The sequence below is a fragment of the Schistocerca serialis genome, chromosome 7 (genome assembly GCF_023864345.2).
Source record: "Schistocerca serialis cubense isolate TAMUIC-IGC-003099 chromosome 7, iqSchSeri2.2, whole genome shotgun sequence".
Taxonomy (NCBI): Eukaryota; Metazoa; Arthropoda; class Insecta; order Orthoptera; family Acrididae; genus Schistocerca; species Schistocerca serialis.
This window is the reverse complement of record NC_064644.1, coordinates 277,947,549-277,965,277: the sequence shown is the minus strand read 5'-3', so window position 1 is coordinate 277,965,277 and position 17,729 is coordinate 277,947,549. Positions and strand designations below refer to the sequence as shown.

The following is a 17,729-nucleotide window of genomic DNA, read 5'->3' as shown; positions in this document are numbered from 1 at the left end:
TATTTTTTCTTCTCACCAGAAAAATGCCCAACTGTCGGTTCACACAGGGGTTAGTACTCTGTAGGCACAAAACTCGTCTGAAAGCGCTCTGCCTCTAGACCGAGCAGTCGGGTTGATCTTTGGGTTTTCTCTTTGATACACAAAAAGTGCCTCGAAATTACTCGTTCCAACGCCAAATGGTTTAGAGTGTAGAAGCTGCAGTGCAGTGCACAGATAACGTCATGCAGTTGTAAATGAATTACACCTATTGAAACGCAGAAGCAAAACGCTTTTCCTTGCAGTGTTTTGAGCCCAGTCACATAAAGCAAATTAGGGGAAAAAATCTGTGTAGCCGTAAACTTTTGTACAGTGATTGATGGTGTGTAATGAATAACATACTAAAAGTCTTGCATAGTGGGAATGGGGATGTCAGGCGGTAAAGGTCAGTCTCTTGTGTTTTTCTTGATCTTCTCGGAAACCATGGCTTTTCCCTGAAACGCTTCCTAGTACGAAATTAAACTACACTCAGTTTTCGACAAAAAACGTGTTATTTATTTTGTTTCAAGGACTTTTAGTTTCTGCGTTTCAGGGCCTATAAAAAGAGCAGATAATTAAAATGTGTTTTAATGGTATAAAATTAATGTATATTGTTAAATGTCGTGATTTAAGAACGAATATCATATGTTTGTAACATGTCGAAGTTCCGTAGATCCACATTAAGGGACGCATAGTGTTACAAGCGTCTAATACGATGAAAAAACGGGGGGGGGGGGGGGGGGGGGGTTGGAGGCTATGAGCGTCACAGAAAATAGGTCGACGGATAGACGTCACGCACGTCTCTCCTACAAAGGTCTGCAAAAAGATGAGTGAATAGGAAATTTCCCATTCTCTCTGCCGCACTACGTCCCAAAAGACAACTATAGGATATTTATATTTCACAAAGCTATACCGACCCTTACGCAGCTCGCATTATAAATCAGTGGAATGCAATGGAAGACGCGCCTGTATAGTTCATTTTTCACAAAGTACTTTAACTCTACATGGAATATGCTCTTGTTTATATAGTGATTCTTATTTTATTAAGTATTTATTTTCAGTTATTAAATGAGTTGTTATGTAAAAGAGCTGAACAGCCGGAGCTGTCTACCGTTTATTATACTGAACAACCTGCCCCAATGGGACATGCTGTCAATACGTATACGTCAATGCCGATTTCATTGTCTCCACTATCAGCGGCTGGAATGCTTTTCACAGTTTCAGAGTATCAAAAGTATCGCCCCGGCCTCCGCTCTCTCAACATCTGAAGAGGCTCAGAGCCTTATGTTGGTTCCATCTGTAACGGAAGTAGGTCACCTACTAGGCACTATAGAACTTGAGATAATTCAAGTCAAATCAAGTAATGTATTAAGCAGATTAGTGTTCTAGATTTAAACATGATCAGTTTCCATCATATATTTTGGCTTCGCCTTGCAAGGTGCCTTGTGCGTGAGTGGTAAGTGGCTGTACCCTGTGCAGCCTACTCTATAAGTGACAGCATTTCCTGAATGGAAGAAATTTACGGAGTCTACTAGTATCACAATAAATGATGAGAGAAGCGAAGTAACTTTCTGGTCATTCATTAATTCACCACCATATGACTACAACAAGGTTGCAAGGCTTCACAGTATGCTGTCAAAGGCAGACAGCTGCAAGATACAACCTTTACTAATTCAATACCTTTCAACCGACACTAAATCACTGACGTCACACTTACGAACTAAGCCCTTCTCAGCCGTTGTTCACAGGAACATACGTTACATAAAAGCTCACTCAACTACACCAAATAAGTAATCAATAAACTGAAAATAGCTCCACTACATAAACATGTGAAGTCATTTTATCTACTTACATGTGGGAACTGGACGGGAAATTCTGGGAAGATGTAGTTTGTCTATAAACTGACAAGCGAGCCATGCTCGTAGTGGAGGCAGTCGCCTTTCTTGGAAGAGACCAATAACTGTCGTACTGGACGACTAAGAATCAATTTCCAGTCTAGCAGTGCAGAACAATGTACAGAGATTTACGTAGACTATCTCCAGGCGCGTTTTTTCATTTACTGTCATAACTCAGGACACAGAGTGATGTGTGTGTCCATACACAAAACATGTCTGTATTCTATGTTGTCTTAACGCAATTTGTGGAAAAGACTCTTCACGCAGTATTATCAAGTACGCTTGCATGTGAACTTTTGTGTGTGGTTCAAGTTCCTCACCAGCAGACGCTGCACCTTACTCCAGGGTTCCATAAGTAATCTCTCTATGGTGTCTATACGTGGTTTGTCAGAAGATACTGTTAATAGTGTCAAGTCTGGTTGATGGTAACATTAAGCCCGGTTTCCCTATTCGGAAAGAATAAGGTGTGTACCGGCAGCGCGTTTCTCTCTCTGTATCTCTCTCTCTCTCCGTCCGTCCCTCTCTCCCCGTCCTCCGTATCTCCCTGTCCCCTTTCATCTCTCTCTCTCTCTCAGTTATCGAGAACACAAACTCGACACAGCTGACCGTGCACTATTATAAATCACACCTACACAAACAGTTAAAGGCAACCACCCACATCTCACTCACTGTGAAGAGATTTCATATTTAGTGGTTTGTGCCATCAGTATACATGCCAGTCAACAAAATCATGACGTCTGCAGTTATCATCTGATGATTGGTTCCTGACACTGTTCTCATTAGTAACAGCTAAGTTTACAAAACAACGCCCTCCACGTACCTTCAGCCACGACGCGGAGCTGCCCGGCCAAGATTCGTTCTGGTACCTGATGACGCCGGTGTCCAGTTCAAAGGACGGCACACCACCAGAGTCTCCAGGCTCGACGATGGTAGTTGTATACGTATTAATCCCGATGAAGTCAGCTGAACCTAAAATTTTAAAAAAGAAAGAAAAGCCTGCTTGGGTATGGATCGGATGAAATGAGAACACTTTACGGTAAGCATCAGCTGAAAAGTAAAGAGGGGTTTACAGAACCTGTGAGTTCAGTAGGCAGAATACATAAGTGTTGTAACTTAATTTTATGTGCGTAGTAGCAAGCAAACTGTGGTACAAAAGGATACTGAAACTGAACTGAAATGTTAAGACATACAGATGTTCGGGATGAAAGAAATATGTGCAAAACACTTACTAGAAAAAGGGACTGAATGATAACGACATTATTTAAGACTTCAGAGAGTAACTTTCGTGGCACTAGTCTACTCCGTGGAAAGAAAAAACTGTACAGAAAGACAAAGATTTGAATACGTAAAACAAATGAATGGAGACGATGGGTATCAGCATCACTACAAGTTGAAGAAATTGAAGAGGAGAGAAATTTGGCAACTTCTATAGAGTATACAAAGCACGAAATCGAACAACAAAAAATCAAGATATGCTGGCTCTCTCTTCGTAGACATCAATGAGTTCCTACCAAAATATGGTATCCGATGTACTGTATTTCATTTCCCTTTACGAAGATGAAATGCGTGGGTGGTCTACTTAAACATGTCATTGCAAGTTTAATCTGAACGGCCGCCTGCCATGTGCGCATGATTTTCTAGTGGTGTGTATTTATGCGATTCAGCAGTCTATTGTTATTACTGACAGAAATTAAGACGCAAAATGTAGCACTATGATGTTAAATTCTTTCTTTCTGTAATATTTATGTAGAAATACTTACCGTCTTTAAAAACTGTACTTTATTAGGAGACAAAAAAATACATACGTTATTATATTAGTACAACTTCAAAGTGCGGCATCTTCCGAAACAATAATTCAAATGTAAAGGTGCATAACATTTTATACAATTGTACCTAGAATCACTCCGTCTGTCATATTTTACGCGTACAATACATTTCCTCTTTGCGGTCTTCTTCTTCGATGTTCCTGGGATTAGCGAGATAAATTGGCTCTCAGTTTGGGGTAAGGGATTAGCATGACCAGCCGATCTCCTTCCACGACATCCCTCTGTTTGCGGTCCGTGGTGAATCTCTAAAATCTCGTTGACGGTTTTCTACTGAAATTGAGATACCGAAATATCTCGTCTAGTTATACAACACATGCGCTTTCAGCAAGAGACAGCTACACAAAATGAAGAAATATTTTATACTAATTTTCAGTTTCTCGTAAACAGGCTACTGAATTTAGCTTCATGCCGCTTCTGTCGACGGCTGTGATTTCGCTTTTATGATGATTTGAAAGCAACCTGATTTACCGATTGTCCTGTCACTCGAGAAGAAGAAGTTTGTCTGTCAACATAAACTCGATCTCAGATGTCATTTTCTTTCTTTTTTTTTTTTTTTTGGATACAGCAGTCATGCATGTCATGCAGTCATTGCTGCTCCACAAGCATTAGTCACTTTGTCATGTAGATATGCAAGTAACACCAGGCTAGTGTACCAGTTCTCAACTTACAGTGTGTGAGCTTTACCAAGGTATCGCTCTAATGAAGTTAGGACACTGCCTCTTCCAGGTACTCCAACGTTTACACCAAGATAATTTTATTCTTTTATGTCCGTTGCTGCACCCACGTAAATAATAAAGTCAAGGATATTTCCAGTTTAACTACAAAGAATACAGAACACTTTATGCTAATCTATAACTTTGAATAGAAGGTCCTGTTTGGAAACGACATGATCTTTGTACAGAACCAAACTTTCGTCAATGCACAAATTTATAACGAGATGGAAAGAATCTGGAAATGATCCACAATTCCCCTTATTTTACAAATTTTGTCACTATTATCAACGAAGTTTAACAGTGTTAGCACAGAAGGCACTAATCTCTTGGCATGATTTGTGCATAAATTGGAGTAGAGGGTCACGGATCGTGGGTCCGATAACAATTTACATTATTTCTTCTCACTAGAGCCATCATAAAATTTACAACAAGGAAACAGTAAACTTTAATCAACTTCCTCGCACATACCTCGTAAGAAAACATTGCTCTTACCTGTCGAAACCTTAATTTTTGTCATGCAGAAGGAAATTTCTTTAGAGTGCTCAGAAAAAAATACAATCAATAATGTCGATTCCAGCTACAAGTGTTCTTAATCGGAATCAGGGATCTGTACGGGTCTAGAGATTTCGTGCAAAATTCGCTAAATCGGCAAAGAGCTTGGTATAATTATGTAAATGGGTACGACAAGCGGAAATAAGGGAGGTAGTGTCAAGAAATTTTATGATTACACCAGTCAAAAACGGTCAGTTCCACCGTTGACAGCTTATTGTACGCAGTTTATTGCTTCCAAAACTTAATTAATGAGTCTTGGGATGATAAATGGAACTTGATAGACGTTCTTATTCTGTGTCAATAAACAATTCTGAAGAAATCTGTCGGCTGTGTAGAGGCGGCAGAATAATGCAATAAGTATTTTATTGCTTCTGCCCAATTTTACTTTCAAGGGGTAAAACGCACCTCGAAAGGTAATTGGATTTGGGAAGAATACCAACGAAACGGTGATAAATGAAAAATGTTTCTCATATAAAGGTTGAAACGTAATTAACGTTCTTGACATTTACAGAGTTGATTATGTACAAGTGACTGCAGTTTGATTACATTGTTTCTCGAGTGGAGACTGACATCATAATAATTCAACAGAACTAAATCTGAAAAATTTTCTCACAAAGTTCCTTCAACATCCCAAAGGACTTGACGGCGCAGGAACAGCCGTGAGATGTGTACGGTTTTCGATGTTGGAAGAACTTTGTGAGTAGATTTTCAGATATAGTTCTATCGAATGATTGTAATGTCGGTCTCGACTTGAGAAATAATATTATCAAGCTGCAGTCATTAACAGATAATCAATTGTCTGCGTCAAGGCTTACCTGTGTACTGAAAGATACGCAATACAAATCAGGATATTTAAAGATTCACCAGCAAAAACTTGAAATCCTGATGAACTTTGTTTTACGTATATTTCGTTCTCTGTCATGTATGTTACGTGAATAAATTTCGTTCTTTTCACGTGCATAGTGTAAGCAAACGTTATGTTTTAAGCGTTTCTTTATAGGTTAACATTACTGTAATAATTCCGATAATAATGTGAGTTATTTATTATTTTCAACTAACAAAATACACATATGTCAAAAGGTAAACTAAAAAATAAAACAGGAAACAAAAATGAATGAAAACGTTAAGTAACAATTTAAAACAACAGAAATACAAGTAAACTAAATAACCAGACGAATGTTGTTGTTGTTGTTGTTGTGGTCTTCAGTCCTGAGACTGGTTTGATGCAGCTCTCCATGCTACTCTATCCTGTGCAAGCTTCTTCATCTCCCAGTACCTACTGCAACCTACATCCTTCTGAATCTGCTTAGTGTATTCATCTCTTGGTCTCCCTCTACGATTTTTACCCTCCACGCTGCCCTCCAATACTAAATTGGTGATCCCTTGATGCCTCAGAACATGTCCTACCAACCGATCCCTTCTTCTGGTCAAGTTGTGCCACAAACTTCTCTTCTCCCCAATCCTATTCAATACTTCCTCATTAGTTATGTGATCTACCCATCTAATCTTCAGCATTCTTCTGTAGCACCACATTTCGAAAGCTTCTATTCTCTTCTTGTCCAAACTATTTATCGTCCATGTTTCACTTCCATACATGGCTACACTCCATACAAATACTTTCAGAAATGACTTCCTGACACTTAAATCAATACTGGATGTTAACAAATTCCTCTTCTTCAGAAACGCTTTCCTTGCCATTGCCAGCCTACATTTTATATCCTCTCTACTTCGACCATCATCAGTTATTTTGCTCCCCAAATAGCAAAACTCCTTTACTACTTTAAGTGCCTCATTTCCTAATCTAATTCCCTCAGCATCACCCGACTTAATTAGACTACATTCCATTATCCTTGTTTTGCTTTTGTTGATGTTCATCTTATATCCTCCTTTCAAGACACTGAACATTCCATTCAACTGCTCTTCCAAGTCCTTTGCTGTCTCTGACAGAATTACAATGTCATCGGCGAACCTCAAAGTTTTTATTGCTTCTCCATGAATTTTAATACCTACTCCGATTTTTTCTTTTGTTTCCTTCACTGCTTGCTCAATATACAGATTGAACAACATCGGGGAGAGGCTACAACCCTGTCTTACTCCCTTACCAACCACTGCTTCCCTTTCATGTCCCTCGACTCTTATAACTGCCATCTGGTTTCTGTACAAATTGTAAATAGCCTTTCGCTCCCTGTATTTTACCCCTGCCACCTTTAGAATTTGAAAGAGAGTATTCCAGTCAACATTGTCAAAAGCTTTCTCTAAGTCTACAAATGCTAGAAATGTAGGTTTGCCTTTCCTTATTCTTTCTTCCAAGATAAGTCGTAAGGTCAGTATTGCCTCACGTGTTCCAGTGTTTCTACGGAATCCAAACTGATCTTCCCCGAGGTTGGCTTCTACTAGTTTTTCCATTCGTCTGTAAAGAATTCGTGTTAGTATTTTGCAGCTGTGACTTATTAAGCTGATAGTTCGGTAATTTTCACATCTGTCAACACCTGCTTTCTTTGGGATTGGAATTATTATATTTTGCTTGAAGTCTGAGGGTATTTCGCCTGTTTCACACATCTTGCTCACCAGATGGTAGAGTTCTGTCAGGACTGGCTCTCCCACGGCCGTCAATAGTTCCAATGGAATATTGTCTACTCCGGGGGCCTTGTTTCGACTCAGGTCTTTCAGTGCTCTGTCAAACTCTTCACGCAGTATCATATCTCCCATTTCATCTTCATCTACATCCTCTTCCATTTCCATAATATTGTCCTCAAGTACATCGCCCTTGTATAGACCCTCTATATACTCCTTCCACCTTTCTGCTTTCCCTACTTTGCTTAGAACTGGGTTTCCATCTGAGCTCTTGATATTCATACAAGTCGTTCTCTTATCTCCAAAGGTCTCTTTAATTTTCCTGTAGGCGGTATCTATCTTACCCCTAGTGAGATAGGCCTCTACATCCTTACATTTGTCCTCTAGCCATCCCTGCTTAGCCATTTTGCACTTCCTGTCGATCTCATTTTTGAGACGTTTGTATTCCTTTTTGCCTGTTTCACTTACTGCATTTTTATATTTTCTCCTTTCATCAATTAAATTCAGTATTTCTTCTGTTACCCAAGGATTTCTACTAGCCCTCGTCTTTTTACCTACTTGATCCTCTGCTGCCTTCACTACTCCATCCCTCAAAGCTGCCCATTCTTCTTCTACTGTATTTATTTCCCCCATTCTTGTCAATTGCTCCCTTATGCTCTCCCTGAATCTCTGTACAACCTCTGGTTCTTTTAGTTTATCCAGGTCCCATCTCCTTAAATTCCCACCTTTTTGCAGTTTCTTCAGTTTTAATCTACAGGTCATAACTAATAGATTGTGGTCAGAATCCACATCTGCCCCTGGAAATGTCTTACAATTTAAAACCTGGTTCCTAAATCTCTGTCTTACCATTATATAAAATATCTGATACCTTTTAGTATCTCCAGGGTTCTTCCATGTATATAACCTTCTTTCATGATTCTTAAACCAAGTGTTAGTTATGATTATGTTGTGCTCTGTGCAAAATTCTACAAGGCGGCTTCCTCTTTCATTTCTGTCCCCCAATCCATATTCACCTACTATGTTTCCTTCTCTCCCTTTTCCTACACTCGAATTCCAGTCACCCATGACTATTAAATTTTCGTCTCCCTTCACAATCTGAATAATTTCTTTTATTTCATTATACATTTCTTCAATTTCTTCGTCATCTGCAGAGCTAGTTGGCATATAAACTTGTACTACTGTAGTAGGTGTGGGCTTCGTATCTATCTTGGCCACAATAATGCGTTCACTATGCTGTTTGTAGTAACTTACCCGCATTCCTATTTTCCTATTCATTATTAAACCTACTCCTGCATTACCCCTAATTGATTTTGTGTTTATAACCCTGTAGTCACCTGACCAGAAGTCTTGTTCCTCCTGCCACTGAACTTCACTAATTCCCACTATATCTAACTTCAACCTATCCATTTCCCTTTTTAAATTTTCTAACCTACCTGCCCGATTAAGGGATCTGACATTCCACGCTCCGATCCGTAGAACGCCAGTTTTCTTTCTCCTGATAACGACATCCTCTTGAGTAGTCCCCGCCCGCAGATCCGAATGGGGGACTATTTTACCTCCGGAATATTTTACCCAAGAGGACGCCATCATCATGTAATCATACAGTAAAGCTGCATGCCCTCGGAAAAATTACGGCTGTAGTTTCCCCTTGCTTTCAGCCGTTCGCAGTACCAGCACAGCAAGGCCGTTTTGGTTATTGTTACAAGGCCAGATCAGTCAATCATCCAGACTGTTGCCCTTGCAACTACTGAAAAGGCTGCTGCCCCTCTTCAGGAACCACACGTTTGTCTGGCCTCTCAACAGATACCCCTCCGTTGTGGTCGCACCTACGGTACGGCTATCTGTATCGCTGAGGCACACAAGCCTCCCCACCAACGGCAAGGTCCATGGTTCATGGGGGGGAACCAGACGAATAACGGATGTTTTATGTATTTTTTAATCAGTTATGAATATTTTATATTATGGTGTTTTATATTATGAGTATTTTAATTAGAGATGTTGAAAATACTCTAAAGGCACATTGTGTATTGCTTACTTTCCAAAAGTGGTGTCTCAGAACCCAGCTTTATTGCACATGGACGTATGTAGCTTCAAAGCTCCTTTAATTTATGTTTTGACAAAAGTTTTCATTTTTAAAACTCATTAATACTGGTGGAGTATTTTTAAAAATTAGAGCATACATATTTAAGAACATTAATTAAGCATCAACGTATGTGTGCGGCACATTTGTACGTATCACCATTTCGAAAACATTCCCTCCAAACCTAATACCCGAAATTACCTTTCGGGGTGTGTTTTATCCCTTAAAAGTGAAACTGGGTGGTATCGACAAAATACGTATTGCATTATTTGGCCTCTTCTAGTCACCCTCCAAGTTTCATCGAGATCATTTATTGATACTAGGAAACGTTCCATGTAAGTATTCAGTGAGTGTTGAAGCCCATAAGGTATAGGGAAATCAACATAATCGACGAGTTATTTTATTCTATCACTCGCCAGTCGTCTTACTCGACGTAATTTAACGAAGTTAACACTAACGGTTGATTACTTCCGAGCATCGAAACCTACCAGCATACCGCTGAGGTAATGACCAAAAAGGTTCTAATACCCCTGAGGTATCATCTGTCCGCCCCCCCTCCCCCCAACCCCCCTCCCCAATCCCCTTTCTTATTTTCTCGCCACGTAATGTAATTTTTAATGAATACCGTGAGTTTCCTGTTGTTCAGTCCAACTGTTCATTGCACTGCAGTTTTCTGTACCCTTTAAGACCACAATACAGGTGCGTTATTTCTGGAGTTTACTCTTCTGACTCGTACTTGTGTAGTACCCTTCCTGAAAAACATCTTTATTTATCCCACTATGCAAGCCAAATGTGATAATGTGGTAAATGTAGCCATGAATTCTTCCTGCTAGTAGAAAAAGAAATCAAGTAATTTGTTGTTCTCCAGTCCTGACAGAAAGTTTGTAAGCTGTTCTTATTTTTCTTTAGACACGAATTCAGCATAGGGGGCACTTTAGACGCTATCGCTGACGGACATAGGGTGGGCTTTTACGTACTCTACTGAACACGTCTTTTTGCAAGCAACTTGGTCCTCCAACATCTGTCCACTTGTAGTGAAATCTTTATTGAGTTAAGCGTTTTATGAATAAACCACCACCATCACAGCCGTGAAAGGGCTCAATGTGTGCCGCTCCATTGAGTTGTTGAGTTGTCTTCGGTCTTTCCATACTTCTTAGTAAGTTTCTCTGTACATCTGTGCTTTTGATTCGAGGAGGGGATAGAGGAGGAGGGGGTGGAGGTGGGGGAGGATGAACAGCAGAATGTTTCATTTGAGAGACGCAGTGGCATTTCAGTACTCAAGAGATTATTATCTCTCAACTTATAATTTACGCTGTACACATGTACAGGTATTTTATGGGTATATATGTTCCCATAAACCCGTTTATCAAGTGTCCATTCTATCTTTACGTGTCTCATGCTATGTTTCTGCGCTCCTTTTCATTCTCCTTATCTGATCTGCTAGAGAGAGAGTGTGTGTGTGGGTGTCTGTGTGTGACGCTTTATGTACTTTGGTTCACGAGCACGTATTCTTTGAATGGTAGTGGCAGATTAGCCAAATTTCGCGTAGAGCTCAAGTAGTGTTAGGGGCCACTGGTCAGCAGCTATCATGTAGCCGGGACGTATTTTCTCTGACCATTTCCGTTACTACCTGCGGACCTCAGTCCGGTAGTGTGGAACAACACTGTCTGTGGATGAACGTGACTGTTACGATCATCTCTAGTAATGCAACGAAGTTGGAAAGTGTAAGAACTTGGTTTAGTGGAGATGTTAACACTTTCTTTCAGATCTAGCCACGATTAACCATCTGTAAAATTATTTTCAGTTATGGAGAGCCCTAATGCTTATTGATATTTCATTTCTTTAGTTCGATTACTTGTCCTACAAAAACTTAGGAATGGGAAATGCCGTTACCAGTCTGTATCTCATTTCAGTTAGTGTGAATATGTCGTATACTTTCTCTAAGCTCGTACTAGAACTGTTTTTCTGTAATTAGATTTGATTACGTTTCGCGAGTTTCGTGTTCTTTGTAGCGTGTGAAATGGTGTTTGTAACCACTAGCTTCTCATGTTGCGTTGATCCATCGGCTTCGATGATTTATTCTTCTCTTGTTGTTACTTCTTTTAACCACTTCCTGTAAGTGTGTAATTTTATTTTAATTCAATAGCTTTCGTGAAATTATGTGTGTCTTTTTTTAAAATCTGGATTATAACACGTGTAGTCCCGCCGTGTGGTGAGCCATCAGCTCAATATTATTATTTGCTCAATTTCGTTGTTCAACCTGTATTTCAAACCGTGTACCAATTTCCATTATTTCGAAATATTGCCGTTTATTACTTTCTAAATATTTCCGTACTTTTCTTACTTTCTAAACGGAAAACGTCTACGAGAGTTACTGACCACACAGCTGATAGGCAAAACTGAATGCTATCCGGTCCATCATGTATTGGTTTGGTGTACCATATTATTCTTATGACTCCTTGTTTCTCTGCACAGTTTATGGGGACGAATGTTCTCGAATCTTTCCTTTTCCACTTATCTTGTATTGTTCACATGTGTTGTGATACAGGTTATGAAGTAGGTACTATAATGAATATCAAGCATTAATTTGTGGTTATGGTTTTAGTTGGCGCAGCGTTTGTAATTTAAATCCATGAGTTAATGTCCAGTGTCTTCTCAATTATGATACTAACGTTATGTATTGAAATCGATCCAACCTATCACCCTACCTGCTTCAAAATCATCTGATTATCAATGACGATTTGATTTTTAATATGTTGTATTGATGAGTTAATTTGAGAGTATCTAATTTCAATGTAACCAGATCAGAGAGATAAATTTCCAGTGATTCAGTGTAATTTAGTTGATTTAATTGCTCATCCACTCATAAACGTAACTGACTGAGACTTACTCCGTACAAAGGAGGACTACGCTCACTTACAATTTGATCATCGATTAGGAAATGTAGTGGAAAACGGGTAGGAAACGTTAAGTCATACAAATCACTTAATGCGGAGTATCTTATAACATGATTTAATGCAGTGTTAAGGTTCAGATGACGGGACACGACACTCCGTTTAACTCCTTTACTTGATTTTCTGACAATGGTGTATGCCCGAAACGAAAAATGAACAAAGTTTTTACAAAAAGTGGACCTATTATTGTTACCGGCCAATAAACGGTGTGAAAGACTTGATCATTATTCCTATAATGGTCGCAGGACTCTTGAGTTACTTTATTGTTAGTCGTTATGGTAGATTTCGTGTGATATAAATGCAATATCATTTCTTCGCGGCTATGGGTTACCTGAACACATCAGACCTTTCTGAAACGCTTTGCTACTTTTCTCGTGCCTGCGGTAAACATGCGTGAGTGATACCTTGGATGTACTGCTTCTCCTCTTCGGTGAAGCTGGGAAGGCGGGACCTGTGCCTCCCCTCTGCCGCGCTGTTGTTGTCCACCCTCTGGCGGACCACGGCCGGGTAGTCGCCGTCCAGGAGTATCGGGTGCGCGTACAGCCCCAGCTGAAACCACACCCACCTTACAAAAGTGCATTCCAGACGACGAGAACATGTTACTCTAAGGTGTAGTCTGTGCTAAGCACCGGTGATACAAGCAATAACGCAGTGCTTGTGGGTATTACGAAATTCAGATTCAAGGACAAAAACATATAACATTTTCAGGTCGCAGTAAGTGCTGCGGTCCATCGTGTCAAAATGATCCAAAAATCCACGAAAAAATCTGATTTTTCAGGAGGACACATCTCGGTTGCTACTGATCACAGAGTATAAAAAATGTTCAAATGTGTGTGAAATCTTAGGGGACTTAAATGCGAAGGTCATGAGCTCCTAAGCTTACACACTACTTAATCTAATTTATCCTAAGGACAAACACACACACCCACGCCCGAGGGAGGACTCGAACCTCCGCCGGGACCAGCGGCCCTTAGACCGCTCGGCTAATCCCGCGCGGCACACAGAGATAAGGGGTCAAATGTTTTGCATACTCTCTGACCTAACGACGAGTTTAATTGCTCTCGGAAGAATGCGCATACTCTCGCTCTCCCACAGTTCAGGGTCACAATTACACACTTCTTCCAGCCCACGAAAATTGAGAAAACCGGTTGGTTCATTTGCATTACGTGTGGTATAGCGTTGACCTTAGGCGGCCTATAAAAAGCACCCTTTGTTCATTGGGAGTTCCTGAGAAAATCCAGAAAAACCATGATTTCTAGGTGCAAAGAGTACCTATAGCGGGGACGGTCCCTTCTATAATTTCTGTTCATGGCAGACTGTCGAAATTTTGGCATGTGTTCTTAAGATGATGATCTCCAGGAACGCCGCCCCCTTTTTTTTCGGCAAAACTATCCGTTATTGAGATCCTTAGGTTTAAAGTTATGCTCCTTACGCATAAAACCGCGAAAGCTGTTTTTTAACCGCTTTTGCACCGTGGCCTGCTTTTACCTAAATAAATAACCATAGAAATAACTGAAATTTTAACTATACATTCTTTAGACATTGATCTAGAACGTCATTTTCCCGTTTTCGAAAATCTAAATTCGTTATCAAGATTCACCCGGAAAACCAAGATTTTTTGCTAACCAAAAATGCTAAGTGTGGGATGCCCTCTTCTGTAATTTCTCTTCATGGCAAATCGTCGGAATTTTGCAGTATGTTCTGAAGACAGTATTATGGGTGTACCCGTTTGCCCGTAATATACTGGGTTTTAAAGAAAACTATCAGATATGTCAGGAGACGGTAGTATGCATCAAAAAGAGATAAAAGTGTCTTATGACCGTGGGTCCTCCAAAGCATACTTTCCGACATACGAGTCATAGAGACCGGACTACATGCATTTGCATGTTGCACATGCATTTGCATATTAGGCTCCTTTTCACCCGTTATTGCATATTGTAACTAAAAACTAGTGACGATGCATGTTTTAAAAATTTTGACGGGTTGTATCTAGCTCGATCTAGTTTTGATGTCCCACAGATTGATCCTGACCTGGAACTGCGTGCAATCGCTAACCTAGAGGCCACTGCCTATCGAAGTCATCACAGAAGAGGAACAGGAACAGGCAGACAGAGTCAATGCTCATACGCCCGTGCCCCCGGTTAATCCCCTCCACTGTCATACCGTACGCGTCGGCAACAATTAAATTAATCTACCCAAGCTTTTACTCACACGCCCATTATTCAGTTTAGCTTTCTGTTTGCTTGTACACAGCTGAACGTGTTTACGACGTGTAGTGTGTAACGTCTTGTGTGCTATGTCGCCCGAAAGAAGAAACGTCGTTTTGTGAATAGCTGACCATCGTGGAACATTTATCTATGATGGAATTGTTTTATGTTCTCGAGTTTGCGAGAAAAAGTTTCTTGCATAAGAGAAAAAAAAAAAATCAGATAGACCAACATGTTAAGAAAAGTCTTCATATCCCGGAATGCAGAATAAAGGACAACAACTTCTGACAACAGCAAGTAGCACTTCCAGGGATTTGTCCAAAGATAACCAATAAAGTCGGTTTACCACTGATCTATGTGAAGCATTCATTGCAAGCAATATTCCTCTTCACTAACCTACAAACCCTATCCTCAAAGGCTTTCTGCGCAAATATTGCTTAAATCGAAATGTACCAGATGAATCAACATTGCGAAAAATTACATACCAAAAACTTACGTAAATTTTCTGGAAGAAATACGCAGTGAATCAAGGACAGCATTATCTGGATTTCGGCTGACAAAACTACAGACACTGTGATCCTTACATTTCAGATTTAATTGTTGGTGCTTTAAAAGAAGATCCTTCTTCTTCCTATTTAGCAGCCTGTAAAGAACTTGATAAAGAAAATCATTCTACAATCGCCAGATTTGTGAATGGGGGTATTAGAAAAATGTTTGCAGAATCTTAGGCAGATGAAAGGGTGTTTGTGTTTATTTCAGATGCTGCTCTCTATATGATCAAAGCAGGAAAAGGCCTCCGAGCATTTTATCCCAATTTGATTCATGTGACGTGCTTTGCTCATGGAGTACATCGCCTTCCTGAAGAAGTACGTTCCACGTTTGTGAATGTAAATAAACTGATTTTATCCACAAAGAAAATTTTTCTAAAGGATCCTGCTCACATCAAGACCCACAAAGAATACGTGTACCAAATGTGCCTTTACCTTCCAAACCAGTGGTAATTATTTGGGGTACTTGCCGGCCAGAGTGGCCGAGCGCTTCTAAGCGCTACAGTCCGGAACCGCACGACCGCTACGGTCGCAGGTTCGAATCCTGCCTCGGGCATGGATGTGTGTGATGTCCTTAGGTTAGTTAGGTTTAAGTAGTTCTAAGTTCTAGGGGACTGATGACCTCAGAAGTTAAGTCCCATAGTGCTCAGAGCCATTTTTGGGGTACTTGGGTCGAAGCTGTGTTGTTGTACAATGAACATTTCGAGGCCATTGTGGGATAGTAAACGACTTCTATAGTGCAGAGGCTTTAGCAGTTTGCAGGTGCAAGGAAGCTTTTAAAGATCCCGATGTTAAAAAAAGGCATTGCTGTGATTAGAACTCATTTTTCCCATATACCTGCAAGTATTAAAAAGCACGAAACTAAAGGTTTGGTGCTGAATGAATCAATTCAGTTAAAGAATGAAATTATTCTTGTGAATTCCACATTGTCGAGGTATTCCCAAGAAAAGTTTGAAAACATTTTAAATAATAACCCCGGCTTTGAACCCTTATGTCAAATTTATAATTTTTATCAATGGGAAGGGTGAACGTTTACCACACGGTGCACCAGCACATTATCTCTGCATGGTGCGTCGGCATCTGACGTTGACATTTAAAAACCGGAGGATTGCCCGTAGAGGTCCCATACCTTAGCCTCCTCGTTCCCCAGAACTAAATCCACTGGCCCTCTGGTTTTGGGGATACATAAAGCAACTGGTCTATACCACCGTAATAAATGACGCGTAGACACTACACAATCGGGTCTTCCGTGCAGCTCAGCACATTCGGAGTCAACCAGGGTGATTTCAAAGATTGCGTGAGTGCTTACACTGAAGGGTAGAGGCATGCACTGAGTTGAACGGACATCATGTTGAGACCTCTCTGAACAAATGGTCATATATGAGAATGTATGTTTTGTCACACCCATGGTTAACAGATATTTTTTCCTGTTTTGATGCGTACAGTCATCCCCTGAAATATAGGACAGTTTTTTAACACCCAGCATGCATGAATTACCTGCTCTGTGTCATAAATGTACCAGGGTTACTTGGAAAGTAAGACCCAATCGGTCGCGAAATGGAAGGCACAGTAAAAATAAAAAATGTTTTAATCGCAACAGTTACCTACATCTTACAGCTACTACTCTACATACCCGCTGCTCCGACTTAGACATTTGTTGTAGCAATATCCTCGTCATAGACGACACATGTCAGTGCTTTGCGCCAATTCTCTCGCTGGTCTGCAGCTCGTTGTCTGTGCCAAAACGTTGTTTTAATAGCCAGCGGTCCATATGAGCAGATATCAATACAAGAGGGAGTGAAGTACGGCCTCTGTTGTGGGTGATCAGGTACTTCCAATTGATCACGCTGAGAGAGCCTCAGTTCCTCTGCGATGTGCGGCCGAGAATTGTTATGAATAATGAAATGCATGACACGTACGTCACGTGGGGTTAAGTGAAATCCGGCGAAATCTCTCAGCTGGCACCCATACTTGGTGGGAGGCACTAATCTCTAGGGATGTTTACGCGCTCAGTGTGCTCTCAGAACAGAAATGAGAGGCGTGATGCTATCGACGGGCATACTAGAGACACTGTCCAACACGTCAGTTCAGAGATTCGTCATAATTTCACTGCGCTTGTTGTTAAGCGACCGATGTTGACTTCGACATCCTAGTTGTCTACATCTACATGACTACTCTGCAATTCACATTGAAGTGCTTGGCAGGGGTTCATCGAACCAGAATCATACTATCTCTCTACCATTCCACTCCCGAACAGCGCGTGGGAAAAACCAACACCTAAACCTTTTTGTTCGAGCTCTGATTTCTCTTATTTTATTTTGATGATCATTCCTACCTATGTAGGTTGGGCTCAACAAAATATTTT

General features: G+C 40.4%; 1 protein-coding gene across 1 annotated transcript in view; it reads right to left on the bottom strand.

Annotated features, from left to right (window-relative positions):
* The window catches only part of LOC126413015 (myrosinase 1-like), an 87,174-nt gene that overhangs the window by 28,941 nt on the left and 40,504 nt on the right, over positions 1 to 17,729 (bottom strand). The window contains exons 7-8 of the mRNA XM_050082908.1: positions 13,014 to 13,158; positions 2,731 to 2,879 (exon numbers count right to left, since the gene is read on the bottom strand). Of these exons, the coding sequence (XP_049938865.1) occupies positions 2,731 to 2,879; positions 13,014 to 13,158 (294 nt within the window). The remainder of the gene's footprint in view (positions 1 to 2,730; positions 2,880 to 13,013; positions 13,159 to 17,729) is intronic.